Genomic DNA, 20,430 nt, shown 5'->3' on the forward strand with positions numbered 1-20,430 from the left:
TAAGATACTGTCTTATTCCCACAGTATCTGCTTTCAGCAGGTCTTGCAGTTGTTAACCCTGCTCATGTATAGAGCAGCTTTTGAGGAAATTGGTGCCAAATGCTTATTCTGGCTTCTGTAGGCCTGCCTCGTGCCTCTGTTTCCCTTCCTATACAAATTTCAGACACTTCAGCAGCTCTTATCAGCCACTTAAGCAACTTTAAGCTATTTACAAATACAGATAGATGATAGATAGATAGATAGATAGATAGATAGATAGATAGATAGATAGATAGATAGATAGAAAGATAGATAGATAGAGATGATATCGATGATATAGACATATATTTAATTTTAGTTTTAGATTCAGGGGGTATATTCGCAGGTTTGTTACAAGGTTTTATTGCTTGCTGCTACTGTTTGGGCTTCCACTGATCCTGTCACCCGGTTAGTGAACTGAATACCTACCAGAAAGTTCCTTGGCTCTTGTCACTCTACCCCTACCTCTTTTTGGAACCTATTTAAACTAAGAGCTTCTGCACAGCAAAAGAAACCTATCAACAAATAAGCAGACAACCTACAAAGTAAGAGCTTTAAGCTTTAATCTCTTCCTCTAAACTCATTATTTTTAGAGTCTGCCTCCTTGTTTAATGGTAGAAAAAGTGCCCCTAATCACATGCTCTGGTTAAATGTGGTGCTTACCTCATGGCTTTCTTTCTCTTGAGTATGAAAATTTTGTATTTCTTGTTTGATGCATAAAACCTGTTTCCTAATATATGTTGCCCAGTCTTATTGTTTATGGTGAAAAGGCAAGTCCCTCCAATAATTCTTTTATGGCCAAAGACCAAACTGCCTCTGATATGACTTACATCCTTCAGAAATTGCTTATTCTTTAGTCTGTTGGTAGAATTCTTCTCAACTTTCCATAGTTATTTTAATAAGTACTATATTTTACTATTTCAATGGTAATTTGGAATAAAGAAGAAATAAATGTATTTGTTTGGTCCATCTTTGCGAATTCAAATTGTCAGTCATTACTTTTCACGTCCACTAGACATATTACTGTACAGTAATTCCTTGTTTATACCATAATCTCCCTCTCCTGTTTTCCTAGTTTATATTCAAATATTTTGGGTAACTGATACTTCTTAAAACAATATGTATTCTTGGAAAGAGTTGTTTCTAGAATCCCCTTCTTAGGTGACTTATTGGGAAAAATTATAAGCATAAGAATGATAATAGAGAAGAAAAGTAATTGAAGACATCCACTTCAACTCTAAACCCCCACAGAAGAAAAATGGCTAGCACTTATTTAAATGCCCTTCTTAGGTGACTTATTAGGAGAAATTATAAGAATAAGAATGAGGATAAAGAAAAGTAACTGAAGATACCTACTTCAACTCTAAATCCCCATAGGAAAAAAATGGCTGGCACTTATTTAAACTCGTCTAGGGTTTAGTTTTGCTGATGTTGTTTTTCCAATAATAATCTTTTTCAATTATTATAACAGCAATTTCAGTGAAATATAGTACTTATCAGCTAAGTTTTACATAAGGAAGCACTTTTCTAAACACTTCCCCATCCTTCCCCAAAGTTTGAATCCAAATATTTTGTACTTCAGAGCTTATTTTGTTTTTCCTACAGCATTCTGCCTTTCTAGAATTAGCACTAGTCACCCTCAGGAAAAACAAATACATTGACCCATAAAACAAACTTTGGAAGTCTTTCTTCTCCTGCTGTTTACCAAATTATAATCTTCTTATTGTAAAAAATAAAATAATAAAATAAAAATAAAAAACAAAAAGAACTATTTTACTCTAATAAGTTTCTCATTAAGCTAAGCCTGCTTTTGTTGTATTAAAGATTAACATATGTAGACAGTGTTCTTTTTGACTAGAAATGGGGATCAGTTATGGTTCAAGTAATGCATAAACAAGACATATTTTTAAAAAATACATTATATTTATGCATTTTATCTAAGCAGCCATTTGTAAAAATCTGAAACTTACTAGAAAGTGAATTCTTCATACTCATCTTTGTATTTCCAATGTTTAGGATTATGTGTTAGCTTAGGTATAGACTAGATTATTTTTCTAAACAAACAGGAATAAGAAATATAGGTAGTAAAGTTTACAGTGACCTGGTAAAATTTTAAAATATCCATGCTGACTAACAGGCAGTGATGAGAACAATAAATAAAATATATCTTGGTTTAAACTCTAAGTAAATATATTTGACAACAGAAATATAAATATATGAGTGAGTTGCTTCTAATTCTGGCCTTTAGCTAAATAACCACTTAATGCTAATAAGAAAAATACATTATTTCATGAAGATAACAAATTCTTTCAGACATACTAATTCTATTTTTTAAAAGTTTGGGGGAAATAGAAGTGTATATTCTAAGCTTACAGCAAAGTTTCTGCTAAGTTTTTGTGATGTTGACGTTTTCAGTATGAATCATTTCACTGTCAAACAAAATGTGTGCTATTGATTAAACACAGGCAAAAAGAGAAGAAAAAACGGGTATATTTTTGAAAAAAGACCGTTGGTTGTTTCGGCTGCCACCAACTGCTTTCTTGTTTCTGTTGAATTTTGAAGAAACTAATCACATTTTGGCATTTTCTCGTCATCAAAGCATTTCATGAAATTATCCCATGACAATGTTTTTCTCAGAGGCAAAATTAACATGGTTGACAGTTTAATTGACATATTTCTTTTTCGTTGCGTGCCTTTGCTAGTTACACAAATTGCACCATATTTTGATGTTCATTTTGTTAATTATTTGTAAAACTGCAGACTCTGATTTTTTTAAATTTTCAGGTGTCAGTTTCTTGGTCGGGAATGAAAATAGTGCCAACCTTGATACCTTCACTCTAATTTTACTTTCCGAGGAAGTTTTCTGTAATAATTATTTGGTGATAATTATCAATACTGGTGAGTTTTTAAAATTTTGCTTTCAGCAATTTTACATTTTATTCAACATACTTATATCTCAATGAGGCAACCAAATATGAATCCTGAGAATGAAGATGGAAAATGAATATTTGAATCCAATATAGACTTGTTCTTTCTATATTTTTAGTTTTAGTTTTAATGGAAAATGTAAAGTTACATAATTGTGTGAGGAATAATTTTTGCAGATAAATTTTTAAAAATTAACGAAAAGAAAAAGAAACCTTTACCATGAATCTATAACATTGAAAGACTGTGTTTAAGTGATTTTAATAAAGCCAAACCAACACTTTCAGCAGGAACTAAATAGCAACATCTGATTTCATGCTGATACATATGTATTAGTGCGGTCCTCACTTTTACCCTTCATTTTACCTGGGGTCATGCCATTGTCTTTATTTTTATTTTTATTTATTTATTTATTTTTGGAAGAGGTAATTTTTAGGGAGAAAAAAACACTTTTTCCTCATAGCTCAATTTAAAAAGTTGGCCTTACCCTAATCTCCTCTCTCAAACTCAATCTACTATGTAATGGGTCAACATATTTTTCTGTGAAGGACCAGATAGTAAATATTTTAGTCTTTGCAGCCCATATGGTCTCTGTTGCCAGCTCTTCCATTGTGGTGTGAAAGCAGCCATAGACAACACAGAACTGAACTGAATAAGTCTAACTGTTCCAATAAAAACAGATGATATGTTGAATTTAGCTGACAGAGCTTAGCTTGCTGCCCCTGCAGGAGGCCTTTGGAATAAAAGCTTCCTGAGAGGAGGAATTTTTGTCTTTTTTGCTCAAGTTCTAGCTCCAGTACCTAAAATAGTGCCTGTCACATAGGTATTGATGAATATTTGAATCTGTTGAACATACACCTAAAATAAAACATTTGGCAAGATACAGTACTACACTATTTGGAAAACACTTGGCTCCCATCGAAATCAAAGCCTTCCTGAGTAATTAATTATTTGGCCTGATGATGAATTACTGGGCCTGAGATGATAGAGATAATTTATTTTTCAATTCACTCAGGGGACACACATTATTTTCACTGTGAATTTGTTTAAATTAAAATATTTCCTGGTCTAAGTCCTGGATAGACCTTTATGTAGGGACATACTCTTCACTCTTTTTGAATTGCATGCAGTTGTCACACTGGATGATTTCCAGACAGAGGTTCCAAGTCTTTCATCGTGTTTGGGCTAAAGACCTCATTAATCTACTAGTCCTGCCATTTGAGTCTGTTCTTTTCACGGAGTATTTTCACCTGAATCAGTGGGTATAATTCATCATTGTCTGGTTGCTTCAAGTTATTTTTCTTAATGCTGATGTTAGTGCATGCCTATCTTTATGCCTCAACACATTACACAATGAAAAACAAAAATTATCTTGGAAGACACAGCTGACATCTATATGAAATATTCAGTAGCAGCAATTGAACTTCAGCAAGCTCCTGTGGCCAGCAGGGTTTTACGGAGGTGCGACTTCTCTCCCACAATCACTTATCATAAAGCAAGAGACAACTGGGCCAACGTAGCCTCTTGCCTGCTTTTGTGTACAAAATATAAATAGAATAGAGCAAATAAGGAAAAATAGTCCCGCAGCTGGAAGGCAACTTTAGAGAAAAATGATGTTCATAGCTATCTTGCCAGTAGCTGGCAAAGCGGTTTTTATAAAACATATTTAATGTTTACAACCACTTGGAGGCTGGGGAAGGAGTAATACTTTGAAAATATGTTTAATATTTTGAACCACTCTGTGGCGGAGAAGCAACTCCTGCTAAAATATATTTAATGCTTAGAGTCATTTGGTGGTTTCAAAATAAAAGGAACTTCTTGTTAATTTTTAACATTTATTGCTGATCAGTGGCTGCTAAAGTAACTATCAATACAGCATGTTTTATGTTTAGGGACACGCTGTGCTGCTACTAAAACAATTCATACTCTTCTCTCAAGGCCACACAAAAAGTGTCAATAGCATTACCTTTGCAATTGCACCACTAATAAAAACATAGGAATCAAACAGACGCATAAAATGCTCCCTGCACACACAGCCATAACATCCTATGGCACTGAAAATAATTCTGCCACGCTGCGTGCGGTGGACACTTCACGGCTGACACAGGAGAGATCACAAGGCCTTACTCAATTTCATCAAATGTGTTAAAGCAACTCAGCAGATTGTGAAGCACAAGTGGAACCTGATAATTGGTGTTTCTTACAAATCAACGGCTTGTCTCCACACATCAAGGTAAAGGCGTCCTCTACACCAAAGAAAATGCAAATTGGGGTAGAAGGTCATTATGTTTTTAAACAAACGTGGTTAAATTTGTAGAAAGGGCAATGGTAAATATTGAGCTCATGTGTCAGATGGAGAGAAAACGAGAAAAGGGAAGAAGATAATTAACTGGAACCTTTAGCATTTAGACTTTCTCTGGCTACTCTTTCTGAGAATGATCATCAAACTCTTATGAGGACCCTTTCCAATGTATTGACTGCACTTCCCCAGGGATTGTGGCAAATGGTAAATATACACTTTCTTCTTGCTACTTGCAATAACCCTGCTCATAAAGTGTGAGAAAATCAACGTAAAAGGAGGAGAAATAACCCACACAACTACATACAACTAGGAAATGATAGTTGGATCTGAACAAAAGGATATGAACTTTTAACAAGTTCAACACCCATGTACTATTGCAAGTACAAACTGTATTTCATGGGAGAAGAAAAGAATAACTCAAAAGGCAGAACAAAGAGCCTAGAGGTCAGAACTGAGAGGCATGAATAATTATTCACAGATGTTGAATATAATCAAATGACTTGCAACATTTACCACTGGGATTTTAAAATGTGGTGGACCAATAATTCCTTTAGTTTGTGCATTTTCCCATTTTTTTTTCCAACAGGAATGTCTAGAGATATTATTTTGTGCCTGTTTTACCACTGCATTTTTGGTGAATGTGTAGTAAGTAACTGGCCTCTTTAGTATCACTAATCTGGATTAAGAAAATATACACTATGAAATACTATGTCGCCACAAAAAGGAAATGAGATCATGTCCTTTGCAGGGACATAGATGAAGCTGGAAGCCATTATCTTCAGCAAACTAATGCAGGAACAGACAAACACCACATCTTGTCACTTATAAGTGGGAGCTGAACAATAAGAACTCATGGACACGGGGTGGAGAACAACACACACTGGGGCCTGATGGGAGGTGGGGTTGAGGGCCGGGGAGCATTAGGAAAAATAGCTAATGCATGCTGGGCCTAATACCTAGGTGATGTGTTGATAGGTGCAGCAAACCACTGAGGCACATGTTTATCAATGTAACAAACCTGCACATCCTGCACAGGTACTCCAGAACTAAAAGTAAAAAATTTAAAAAAAGAGAGAAAAAAAAGAATTAAACCCAAAGATCACTTCCCCATCTGGACTTGATTTAGATGAAGAGCTTCTGGACTTTGAGCTGATGCTATAGGGGGCTGAAAATGTTGGGGTCCTAGGAAGGGGATGAGAACATATTGCATGAAAAAGCAACATGAATCATTGAGAGCCAAAGTATAGACAGTGGTAGGTAGACTGTAGGAGGGCCCTCAATGATCCCAGCTTTCTTGTATTCGGGTTGCACCTGCTTGTAGAATATGGCAGAAGGGATGCAATGTCACTTTCAAGATTAGGTTATAAATAGACTATGGCTTCAATCAGAGAGTTTTCTCTCTGTCTAGCTCTTTTTTGGGTAGCTCATTCTGGGGAAAGCCAGCTGCCACGTTATGATGTAGGCCTGTGAGGTCCATATAGCAAAGAACTGAGGCCTGCAAATAATCACAGATAGACGATTTCTACCACCCCCTAACTAAGCCTTTAGATCAGACCACAATCCCAGCCAACAAGGTAGCTACAATCTGTTGAGAAGCCTTGAGACAGAGGTACTCAATAGAGCCATTCCTATGAGAAACTTAAGTATCTCTGTTTTACACTGCTAAGGTTTTGGTTAATGTATTATGCCATAATAGATAAGTTATACACAACCTTTATCAAATAATAAAAATAACGATCATCAGTAATGAGACAAATCAAAAACCATGGCCCACCCAATAGAACACAATGACGAGAGTACAAAAATTGCTTTTGGGATATTTCTGACAAAAATGTATATGCTTCATTCATACATGAGGAAACATCACACATATTCAAGATGGGAGGACCATTCTAAAAAATAACTTGGTAGAAATCTTCAAAAATATTAGAGTCATGGAAGCCAATACAAGATATGAACCTATTTCAGATTGGAGGAAACTAAACAGACCTAAAATTTTAATACAATGTTTGATCTTGAACTTTAACTTTTTGTTTTATAAGACACTATTGAGACAAGTGCTAATGCTTGAATAGGGCTGAAGGATTAGACTGCAATAATACATTAATGCGAATTTCCTGATTTTAAACATTGTATTTTGATTGCACAAGGAGAATGTCTTTATGTGTAGAAAATAAATAGTTGACATTCTGTCTTCAAGCTTCTGAAAAAAATCTGCTTTTAGGGCACAGATAGAAGCAGATGATAATTCACCTGTTCCTCTGATACTAATTGAGCTGCTCTCTGTTTCCATGGCTGGCTCACAGGATAACAGAATATATCTAGTTTATTATATCTTGATTTGTCTCTCTATGGCATTTTTGTGAAAATAAGGAAGTGTGGAGACTTACATATGTTTCTAAATTATAATAGTTCATTAATGTAAAGTACAAACACAGTCTTCACTTTTCCTTCTTGGACTATTTAAATATGGCCACACAGCAAGTGGTCTCTGGCTGTCTGGGCACGGTGGTTCACGCCTGTAATCCCAGCACTTCGGGAGGCCAAGGTAGGCCAACCTCTTGAGGTCAGGAGTTCTAGACCAGCCTGGCCAATGTGGCAAAACCCCATCTCTTCTAAAAATACAAAAATTAGCTGAGTGTGGTGGTGCACACATGTAATCCCAGTGACTCAAGAGACTGGGGCAAGAGAATCACTTGAACCTGGGAGGTAGAGGTTGCAGTGAGCCAAGATCACACCACTACACTCCAGCCTGGGCAACAGAGTGAGACTCCATCTCAAAAAAAAAAAAAAGAAAAGAAAAAGAAAAAGAAAATAGTTTCTGGTTAAATAACCTCTGAAAAACTCCACCAAAAATTTCATCTTAGCATTTCTCCCAAAATTTCATGTAAAATAAGATAGAGTTAAGAGAAAAAAAGAAAAGCTAGGGAGAACCTGTTCACTATTTTTATTAAGCCAGTGTTCTACTTTATTTTAGGTGTATCTTTTCTTATTTAAACGTCAGCTAAATTTTCTTTTTGAAGATATTGAATGAAAGATGCTTATCCTTCAGGTTTCCTTTAAGCAAGCCTCCCCATTTTCAAATAATATAATATAAATATTCCAAACTCTTAAGTAGATCATCTAAGATTGCAAGCTAAGTTTAACTTTCTCAAAGTTGTTTTAGCAGCCATGACACCTAAACAAAATGGTATATTAAATTCTGATTAATTTGGTTCTAAAACGCCTATGAATCATTCTTACTTCCTTATCCACAGGGGTTATTAAGTTTTCACATTGAAAAAAAAAAATCCAACAGTGAATAATACTGCATTGGTGTTATTGTAATTGTTAAATAAAATAAGAAATACAAATTTTTAGTTAGATCACATGGCACCCGACTACTGCTTAGAAAATGTAAGACTTACATAAATCATGAGTCACTATTGACATCTACTATATCATATCATAGGTTAGGAATCTAATTATAAATAGTCAAATCAGATGACTCAAGGTGGCATAGCTCAAGCAGAGGAAGATGATACAAATTGAGTATGGATTTTACACTCTAAACCTTTCAGCACTCTAGGAAAAGTAACTTAAAACTGCACACCCCACTTATGCATAATCATCAGATATTAAAGAGGGTACATTCCTGTAATTTATTGTTGCTCTAGTGATCTTAAAGAATTAAGTCCACATTCATAAAGTCCCAATTTGTCTCCAAGGATTTACTTTGAGTTTGGGAATATCTGGATCAATAAGTACTTTCCAGAGGTCAGAGTAAAAGCTTTTTTATCTCTAAATATTACTTCCCTGGAATATTAGATGTAGCAGAAGTCAGTAACAGAGTGACCTTTCTCTTAAACAATTCATAGATTCACTGGAATTTTCTTCAACTTTAGGAAAATTAAATATATTCCATAGTGCTGTAAGTCTTAAATATTGATTTTCCTCTGAAATCTTGATCCACCCTACCCACCACTATTCTCCCTTTGTACACTATGTTTTTTGTAATGTTCACTTTACACAAGTGAAAATTAGTAGCATTAGTAAATTTTCATTGCAGGTTTATTGTTCATATTTCTGGATATATAATCCATTACTGTTAAACTTCATCTCAATGTTGCAATATTTCTTCATCTTCCTTTTTATGTTACAAAATAAGTTATTTCACTGTATGTACTTTTAATTGATTAATGTTTCCATTTTTTTGGGAAATGAAACAGTAGCATTCTCAATTATTGGGACAGAAAAGTTATTTCATAGGGAATACCTCAAACACTGATACCTACAACAGGCAGTGAGATTTGTCACAACAATTGGTATACTGTCAATATACCATACAAAGTTCCATCTGGTCTTGATTAAAAATCATTTTAGTATTCTCAGGAAAATGTTACAGAGGGAGAATTGCCTAGAGTATATGAGAGGAAAAAAAGTAGAGAAAAACATAATCTTTTCTTACATTAGTACAACACTGAACCATTTCCACCTAGTAAGAAGGATGCACTTGAGAATGGGGTTCAAGTACTCTAGGAACATAGATGTAAGTTCTGGATGCACAGTAGTTGTTGGTTAGCTGTAAACTGGAAATTTCAAGGCAGGAACAGCAGATACCACAACTGTAACTGGGTATTTTGTTTTTTGTTTTATGTGTATATGTGAGATTATGGGGAAAGGCAAAAGTAATGCACAGAGATTTAATTTTTAACATTCAATTCATAAGCAGTGTTTATATCTCTTTGTACTTACTTGAAAAGTATATATTATGTAAATTTAGTATAAAAACACTTAGACTAACTCATACAATGCGTAATATTTCACATTCAAAAGAAATACCCTTCTGTTTTTAAAAATAAAAAAGGAGCCAGCAGGGTGGCTCATGACTATAATCCCAGTGCTCTGGGAAGCCAAGGTGGAGGGATCATTTGAGGCCAGAACTATTTGAGAACAGCCTGGGCAACACAGCTAGATCCCTTCTCTACAAAAAGTAAATAAAATAAAATAAAATAAAATAAAATAAAATAAAATAAAATAAATTGGCCAGGCTGGGTGGCACACGTCTGGCTACTAAGGAGGCTGAGGTAGGGGGATCCCTTCAGCCCAGGAATTTAAGGCTTCAGTGAGCTAAGATTGGGCCATTGAACTCCAGCCAGGGCAACAGACCGAGACCCAGTTTCCAAATAAATAAATAAAAGTGAAAGAAAGCAGTGCATTGAAAATCAATTTAAGTATTTACTGGAATTGTGTTGAAGGCCCAGTGGGAAATTTCAGTAAGGGCAAGTGAGAAAACACCTTAAGAATCTATTCTTCCAAAGATCTTTCCAATACCTTATGACAACATAGTAAATTATATCCCACTCCAACTGCAAAAGCTGAAACTACTCTACTTTCTCACTTACCTACACTTTTGACTTTCCAAATATACGTCTCTCTTTGGATATGAGCTGCAAACTCCTTACATGAAAGCTCCAACTCTGCAGCCCTAGTTTTTCCAGTCGGCACAAGAAAAATCCTAATTGTTTTATCTAATGAGACAGAATTTTCCAATACTGTAGAGGCATGTGTGTGTGTTTGCTTTAAGGAAGCTGTTTTGGTAATAAAAAGTCACTGGAGGTCATAAATTCATGTTAACATATCCAGTGTACATGAAGCAGGCACTGAGTTAAACTATTTGTCTACTATATAGCATGTCATCTTAAAAGCCTTATTTTTTCCTCAAAATATTAACTTTATTTTCCCCCTGTAAAATCAAGACACAGTTAAAATGTAGCCTCCCTTGTTTTCTGGGACTTTTTTCTAACAAGATATGCTTCTTTCCAATTGGACTTCTAAATTTCTAGCAATCATAACAGTGCATAAAATAGGCAACCCCAAAAGTGTAGCAGGTACTGAATAACAGATTTGCAGCCTTGGGTATCCACATTAAAATTTGAAATCTAAGTGAATTACTTCAAGCTGATTTCTTAGGTCAAGGAGAGATTATAGTCCTTAAATGCCTGATAAGGTCACATACACAATTTCAAGTGCATTTATAGTAAATCCATATGACAGCTCCTACAGCTACTAACCTGCTTCTGCCCTCAGGGTAGTGTGCACAATCTTCATCGCATGTCCTGGGTGGTTGTAGGAGCAGTAGAAACCCTCTGAGGCACGTCCGATTTAGAAAATATGGGCAATGGCTCATACACAAATTTTAAGTTGTAACCTACATGTGATAAGTTGCTTTATCTTCCAAATGTAATAAAAACCAGAAGTTACTTTGAAATAAATTGAAGGATTAGCAGTGGTGACTGAGGAATAAAAATTATAACTTAAAATGGTCTTTAAAGCCGGAATTCTTAACTTACTGACCTTATATCCTACATATTATAGGACTTTGTAAATTTAGGCTGATATGGAAATGTATACTTATATCAAATTTAAATTTTTAGAACGATGGTGCTACTATATTCTAATTGTTAATTTGATAATTGTAATTGTAATTTGTCAATTTGTTCTAATAATGATTTGTTGACATTATTCATTTGCTGCTTGACTTGATGACATAACAAGTATGGGTTATTTAACCCGAAAAGGAAACAGTATCACCCTTCCAGAATCTCTATTAACTGCTACAAAAGATGCAACACACCTGTTTCTGGACCACTTCCAGATCCAGATATGATGCATGCTTTAGATAATTTAGTTTGAGCTAAGAATTACTATCTGGTATTTCGTGGCGTAGGGTAGGTATCTCCAGCACTATATAGGTGTCTGGAATTGAGATAACAATCCATTTCAATACAAAATACATTTTTGTTTGCTTAAAGCACGTAAGGATTCTATGAGTTCAGGTAAATTCACAGGTTGGAAAACAGTAAAGAATGTTATATATTGTTGTAGTTATCTTCATAATGAAGCAGAAAGAAAAACAAAAAAGTTACAAAAGTAGGGGCCGGGCACGGTGGCTCACGTCTGTAATCCCAGCACTTTGGGAGGCCGAGGAGGGCGGATCACGAGGTCAGGAGATCGAGACCATCCTGGCTAACATGGTGAAACCCCATCTCTACTAAAAATACAAAAATGAGCCGGGCGTGGTGGCGGGTGCCTGTAGTCCTAGCTACTCAGGAGGCTGAGGCAGGAGAATGGCGTGAACCCGGGAGGCGGGGTTTGCAGTGAGCAGAGATCGCACCACTGCACTCCAGCCTGGGCAACAGAGCAAGACTCCGTCTCAAAAACAAACAAACAAACGAAAAAGTTACAAAAATAAATGAAAAGAATTGTATTTTCTAGCATTGAAAAATACCCTTAGACGACAGATAAGATGTTTACATCAACCTGCAGAAACTAAATGTTGAAGAGGTCTCGTTGTATCTCACAGAATTTTGATTTGCCTACTCACCTACAGGAGACATTTCTGGAACAGTAGCAACATAAGGTCCATCCAAAAACTTTGGCTCATTATCATTAATATCCTGCACTTTGATGATGAATTCTGATTCAGGCTCCAGGGGCTTTCTGGTTTCTATGTCCACAGCCTGAGCACGAAGAGTGTAGAAAGGTTTTTCTTCTCTATCTAGGCTCCTTATTGCATGAATGTCCCCTGTTGTTTCATCGATGGTAAAAACGGTGCCAGCGCCATCTCCTGAGAGGGTGTATTTAACTGTGCCCTCTCCCTTGTCTAAGTCGGAATGGAGCTTTAGGGAAGAGAGGGAGAGAGGAAGAGAAAGAGAAGAACAAAGAACACCATTAAAAGGATGTTGCCAAACTAAAAATTCATAATTTGCAATATAATCCCTCTAATCAAAAAAGTTAAAAAAAACTTACAGTTCTGTTTTCTTGTTTTTTATTTCTCCAACTTCTTATTATAAAAATGTTAACACATAAAGTTGAAACTGTGCAATGAACACATATATACCTATGCATCCAAATATTCCTCCATTTGTCTATTAATCTACTTGCCTTATCAGATAGATCTCATATCCATTCTTCCATTCATCCTTCTCTTAATCCATCTTATTTTTTTTTTTTGAGGTATTATGAAGATCAGAACAAAAGTACAATCTCAGATATAGCAACAGGCAAAAAACCAACAAATTTTGAAAATTTGCATTTAGTTCTTCTGTATCCCTTTGGGATAACATTTTCATAAAATGAAATGCACAAAACTTCAGTATACTTATTGTTTCATTTTAAATAAACATTACAATAAAAATAAATTAGCTCATAAACACCACAAAATAAACTTTCCAAGTGTTCTGAAGATAAAATCAGTGACCTGAATCCAGTGGGAGATAGTGCAAAGGAACTCAGAAAACACTAAGCATTTTCATTTGTAAAGAAGGGAAAAATCTGGCAAACCAAGAGGTTTTCAGTGATAAAGGGCAGAGGATCTCATTTTTAACAGACTGAGTTTGAATGAGTTTACCACTATTAACCAGATGATTGATAGAATCACTGATTAACCTTTCAGATTCACAAATAGCTTGTTCTAATTCATTCTATATATAGAATATTTATGTTGAGTAATATAGGAAAGCATTGAAATTCTGCCAATTTCTTTTAAAATTCAACACATATATAGTACCTTACGTTATAGCATGGAATAAGATACACATGAACAAACAATACGGAAGAGAACTGAAGAGCAGGGAAAATCATCAGTGTGATACCATAAGGCAATGTTGTTCAAACTGGAGACCAAGAATAAATGAAAAATGGACAGAGACTTAAAGGTATATAAACTACCTGTAAATAAATAAATATGTACATAAAATATTACATAACATAAAATATTGCATCATATACAATTTTCTAGTAGTTTATATTTCTATAAATATATTCTTATACATAATATAAATATATATACATATATAACATATTCTTATAAATAACATGTACATTCATTTTTATGCAGATGCTGATTTAAATGTTTTTAAACTATTCTTGCTCATTTGGGTATAGCCATTTGATTTCAGCATCCACATTTTTATATGTAAAAGCTCTTTTCAGTCAACAGATCACCCAAAAGAAAAATAAACTTTTGCAGTGTCTCTTATCATTTGGGCTATGCCTTAAAAATCTGCATATGGGGGGGCCGGGCGCAGTGGCCCAAGCCTGTAATCCCAGCACTTTGGGAGGCCGAGGCGGGTGGATCAGGAGGTCAGCAGATCGAGACCATCCTAGCTAACACGGTGAAACCCCGTCTCTACTAAAAATACAAAAAATTAGCCGGGCGTGGTGACGGGCGCCTGTAGTCCCAGCTACTCGGAGGCTGAGGCGGGAGAATGGCGTGAACCCGGGAGGCGGAGCTTGCAGTGAGCCGAGATTTCACCACTGCACTCCAGCCTGGGCGACACAGCGAGACTCTGTCTCAAAAAAAAAAAAAAAAAAAAAAAAAAAAAAGTCTTCATATGAGCACTGCTGTTTTGCAAATAATTGCTTAAGAATGAGTTCTGTTTTCTTAACATTTCAGCACACACACAAACTCCGAAAATATTTAAAATTATATAAATATCCTATTGCAAATAAGCTTCTTATGTATTACTGTGAGTAATTAAAAGCACAAATATAGCCCAAATAAATATAACTTCAACGGTGGCTACATCTTTGCTCTTAAACTGAAGAGCGTGGTTTAAGTTGAATAAAATAATATCATGGTTCATATTAATGTTATTAAGGTAAACTTATTCATTTTGTGAACTTGTATTTCCTTCAATATTTGTTCTAAAAGTGTATTTGTATAAGAGTATAAGCATAACCGTAACAACCTGGTTGGGTAATACAATAAAAATAATATGGCAACAATAAGAAGGAACAAGATTTTGATGTTCCTTTAAAAGTTTCTGTATATTTTACTTAAGTATAAAGAAAATTGCTATGAATGATAGAAGGAAGTATTTTTGTCCTCCTATTTAAAAAAAAAAAAAAAAAACTGCTGTGAAGCATAGGAATTTTCAAGCGTAAAATCAAGCCGTAGATAAATGTTCTTTGAACTTATGAATTTCAAATTATAAATTTCAACCATGCTATTAAAGATATTCAACACATTGGGTATTGCTTTTGCTTTCAGATTTGTCTATATATATGAGACTGGCAAAAGCTCAGTGCACAAGGCATGACTTTATAAAATGGATCCATGTTGCCAACAGCTCAAAGAATATATGGTAATACTGTGGGAACTGAATGAAAATTCAAAGTAGGTTTTGAAATGTGATACAAGTAGAATTATAAAAAGAAAAAAGGAAAACAAAACAAAAATTTCTTCATTTAGCTAAAACCATAACTGTTTCCTTCGCAAACTGACATAAAAATTAAAAAGCAAAATGTGTTTTTAGTTATATCCAAGATCCAAATTCAAGTGAATTGCTGCTACTCCTCACTCTTCTACCTTTTCCTTCTAATTTGAAGATGGGCTTTGCAGAGATTAAAGCTTCAGAAAAAAAATTATGGGAAAATATGTTAAAATGTTGACCTGAAAATGAAGTGGATAACCATAAAACTCTTGAGAGAATTAGACTTTTTATAGCAGTTTATTACATGATAATACCTTAAAGGAGATCACATTCAGTGATCTGCGTTGACAGGTGATATTTAAAATTAAGTATTCATGCTGATTAATTCAGGCAGATGGGTGGTAGCCTAAAGTATAGACGTTTTTCCAATATTAATTTTGATATTAAATAAATGACATTGGCTCATGTTTGATATAAAATTTCCTTTACTCCAACTACAAAATAATTTCAATAGTGAAAGGTATAAAGTAAGATGAAAATTTTCGTCATCATCTTACCTAGACATAACTTCTTTTTTTTTTTTTTTGAGTCGGAGTAATCGCTCTCGGTGCCCAGGCTGGAGAGCAGTGGCATGATCTTGGCTCACTGCAACCTCCACCTCCCGGGTTCAAGCGATTCTCCTGCCTCAGCCTCCAGAGTAGCTGGAACTACAAGTCACATGCCACCACGCCAGGCTAATTTTTGTAGTTTTGGTAGAGACAGGGTTTCACCATGTTGGTCAACTGGTCTCAAACTCCTGACCTCAAGTGATCCACCCACCTCTGCCTTGCAAAGTGCTGGGATTATAGGCATGAGCCACTGCGCCCTGCCCTTCTTTGTTATTTTTATATGTTTCGGTTATGTAAATATATAATTGAAAGGGTAAATATATATAAATACATATTTACTGTACATTTATATTGATAACATATTTCTCTGCTTGTATCTATGTATACACACACTGTATAAATGAGTCAAGATTTTAAAAAAACAAAATGCCATAATTATTTTTCAGTATCATTTAAAATTTTTCAAAATTATTTTTTTAAATATCTGCATATTCATTCAGTGAAGTTGAGTGATCCAATGGGCACTCTATATTCCTTCATAAACTGTGTGGTGAATATGCCTGTATGTATGTGTGTAGATGCATGTGTTTATGTGCTTTCTGGGGGTTATTTCCTTAAAGTAAAAAGGCAACTGTCAAGACTAAAGCTATAATAATTTTTATGAATCTTAGAAAATATTGAACTTTAGTCCAGAAATTGAACTCTATCAAAGAAACTGCTTTCTCAAATATGTCAGCAATGGGATTCAGGCTTTGCTTACAATGTGAAGGAAGTTCTTAGTCTCATTTGCACAAAGAAGGAAGGAGGGTTACAGAGAAAAAGAACTCAGTCTTTCCACATTTTTGGGTCATGTTCACTGTAAAAAAATCACGTGATGCCATTTTTACACAACCATTTTAAACTACACATACGGCAAGCTAATAATTCCACAAAAATAATTTCTTTCCTTTGTAGCCATTTAAAACTAACAGCTAGAACTATTTCTTCTTCCAATTATTAAAAATAAGCTGTTTCTGAGTAGGTGCTGCCTACATTTACTGATTGAAGCAGCCAACTCCAAATATATCATCTTTTAGTATTGACACTTAAAATAAAATTTCTCCCCAGAAAAATGATGGCTGTAGAAATAGGCGCTGTCCAGGCAGTTGTTTTGTGGAAGTAGTGTTGTTATTTTCTGGTGTTTTCCAAGTCATCTCAGATGGTGCGTGAAAATGAGATGCCAAGGGAGGCTTAAAAAAGATCCCCAGCACCAGCTTCACAGTGTAAGCAAATCTTTCACTCCAGCGCTTAAAAGTTTTGAGAAAGCTCATCTAAAGTTAAATGTTTACTAGCATCGCTCTGATTATATTTTAGAAACTACTACACAAAACTAAAACAAATTTCTTATTTTCTCTGGGTTGCAAAGTGCACAGAAAATGAAAAATGCTTTTTATACCGCTATTTCCAGCAGGGATTTTATTTTCATTTGTCATTTGCCAGCCTGGGGTATGCTGGGAGAAAGAACAATTGGTTTTGAAAAGGTGGATTTGTGTGAAAACCAAAAATTGTGTTCAACAAATACTACTACCAACCCATATGTGGCTATGTGTGTTTTTTATATGAGTGCCATATATATATGCATATATGACACATATATATGTATCATATATATATGAGTGCCATATACATATGCCAGACACACATATATATGCCATATATATATGTTATAGAAACACCATCAAGTTACTCATTTACTTCAAAATGTAACTGCTTAATATAAAATATGCTTCTTTTTGTAGTACCTAATTCTTGCAATTCGGTATATTTCCTGGCAGGAGATAGAGATTAACAACCCCGGATAGTTACCACATATGGCTCTTATGAGGTAATGAGGATGGTGGTGATGAGAAGGGTAAAAAATAAAAAAGTTACTACAAAACATTTTTCAAGGAATTTTACAAAAAATGATTTTAATATTCTCTTTGCTTATGGAATGATACTTAAAACCATAATTTCTGTGTCCTTTAAAATGACTGCTGATTTGTAAATTATTCTTTGTGCGCCAAACTTCTTTTATTTGTCCCTGTCTTTATGCTCATAAGCATTCATTTCCCTCTTTTCCCACTGACTTAGCCTCTGGGGTTGTAATGAACTTACTCGTTTATTTTTGTGTATATGTGGGGTTTTGTCTTTTGTTTTCTGAGAATAAAGTATATGAGATCATGGAAAAAAATCAGAAAACGGGGAAAAATCATAAATTCATTACCAAAATAATTTCTGATTTGGTATATAGCTCTGCAAATTACTTCACTAACTGTGTTCATATGTACTATGGTACACTGTACACTGTTTTGTAACTTGCTTTTTAGATGGATTATATCATAAATACTTTTCTGTATCAATAAATGTGAATTTATTATATCAGTTTAAACTGATCAAAAATATTTTAATCAATGTAATACAATTAAATTGCTAAATATCACCGAGAATCAAAGAGTTTATAATCCCAACCATACTCTCCTTTCCCAGCCACTTGGGGATATTTTTAATTGTTTCTATTTTCATTGTTTCTGTTTCAGTTCTTATAAAAAATACATATATAAAATGGGCTAAATGATTAAATGTTATAGTAGTTCTTTAATTATAAATTTGAATACTGTTTGTTGACTTTCAAACTGCATGCTTGCCTTGTCCCAATAAAACCGTACCACCATTTACACTATGTGTTGTCAATAAAACACTAAGTGATATCTGAGTGCCTTTGTTTCTAAATTTCAGTTCACTCATAGAATATATCCCTTTTCTTCCCTTTTCCTCAAACATTTTATTATGAAATTTTCAATTTCATAATGAAAGTATATAGTATTCATCTATATACTTAGCTCTTAGTCTATATATTTTTAACAGACTTTTTAGAAATGTTTTTATCATTTTCTACCCATTTGTCTATCTGCTAACCCAGCTTAATTTTTGATGCATTTGAAAGTAGGTTGTAGATACCAATACCCATCACCCTACAATAAAATTTTAATTTTTTTTTTTTTACATTAGAATGTATCTGTGGTTTCTCTATTTCTTAGGATCATAGCATTAACACCTTTGCACTTCCCCTTACATCTCCTTCCGTTTCTTCCCCCTATCCCCCACCAGCTTCCATCATCTGTATTCTATAGAATCTGCCCTAAACAAATTTGTGAATTAGGCCTTGGGCTTTTTTTTTTTTTTTTTTTTTTTTTTTTTTTTTTTTTTTTTTTTTTTTTTTTTTGAGGGTCTTGTTTTGTGGTGCAGGCTGCAGTGCAGTGGCATAATCTCAACTCACTGCAGCCTTTGCCTCCTGGGCACAAGTGATCCTCCTGAACAGCTTAGAGATGGGGTTTCACTATATTACCCAGGCTGGCCTCAAACTCCTGGGCTCAAGCAATCTACCTGCCTATACCTCTGAATGTGCTGGGATTATAGGTGTGAGACACTCTGTGTGGCCAGGCTTCTATTTAAGAATAAGCCTGATAGTTAATTTTATATGTCAACTTGATTGAGCCATAGTTGCCCAAAGATTTGGTCAAGCATTATCCTCGGTGTGCCTCTGTGGGTGTTTCTGAATGAGATTACTATTTAAATCAGTAGACTGAATAAAATAGATTGCCTTCCCTAATGCGGGTGGGCCTCATTCAATAGCTGTGGGAATGAATAGAACAAAAAGGCAAATCCCTCTGTGAGCGACAGAGATCTCCTCTTGCCTGACTGCCTTCAGGCTGACACATTGGACTCTTTTTTTCTGCCTTTTGACTTGAATTAAAACACTGGCTCTTCCTGGGTCTTGAGCCTGCCCGTCTTTAGACTAGAACTAGAAGCTATCCTGGGTCTACAGTTTGCCAACTGCATACCTTTGGACTAGTCAGTCTTTATAATTGTGTGAGCCAATTCCTTATAACAAATCTCTATATATCGATATATAGAGACATCTATCTATCTATCTATCTATCTATCTATCTATCTATCTATCTATCTATACCTATATATGGATATCTATATATCTCTATATAGAGAGATCTCTTTAATATCTCTATATATTTATTACTATGTCTACATCTACATCTATAGCTATATCAACATCCAATTTGTTCTTTTTCTCTGAGAACACCTACTGATAAATAAGCCTTCCAAATATTGTTTATCAGTTGATGCTAAAACATTAAAAAATAAAAGAACAACTAATACTCTTTTTACAATAATTACAACAATGTAAACCTTTTTGTTTTATTACCAAATAATGTGTATTTCCTATGTAATTGCTGCAGTTTTATTTTATTTTGCGTATGGATTTTTTTTCTGTAACATCTTTGTCTGTTAGTGATTTTTATTATTTAGTTTTTTAATATCCTTAGATTCATCCCACTTC

General features: G+C 34.6%; 1 protein-coding gene across 5 annotated transcripts in view; it reads right to left on the bottom strand.

The window, feature by feature from the left end:
* Positions 1–20,430, bottom strand: part of CDH12 (cadherin 12) — a 1,165,810-nt gene that overhangs the window by 234,498 nt on the left and 910,882 nt on the right. For all 5 annotated transcript variants that reach the window (XM_030927855.1, XM_030927854.1, XM_030927857.1 and 2 more), the window contains one exon: positions 12,612–12,906. In XM_030927855.1, coding sequence (XP_030783715.1) covers positions 12,612–12,906 — 295 coding nt within the window. The remainder of the gene's footprint in view (positions 1–12,611; positions 12,907–20,430) is intronic.

Source organism: Rhinopithecus roxellana, chromosome 3, assembly GCF_007565055.1.
Source record: "Rhinopithecus roxellana isolate Shanxi Qingling chromosome 3, ASM756505v1, whole genome shotgun sequence".
Classification (NCBI taxonomy): Eukaryota; Metazoa; Chordata; class Mammalia; order Primates; family Cercopithecidae; genus Rhinopithecus; species Rhinopithecus roxellana.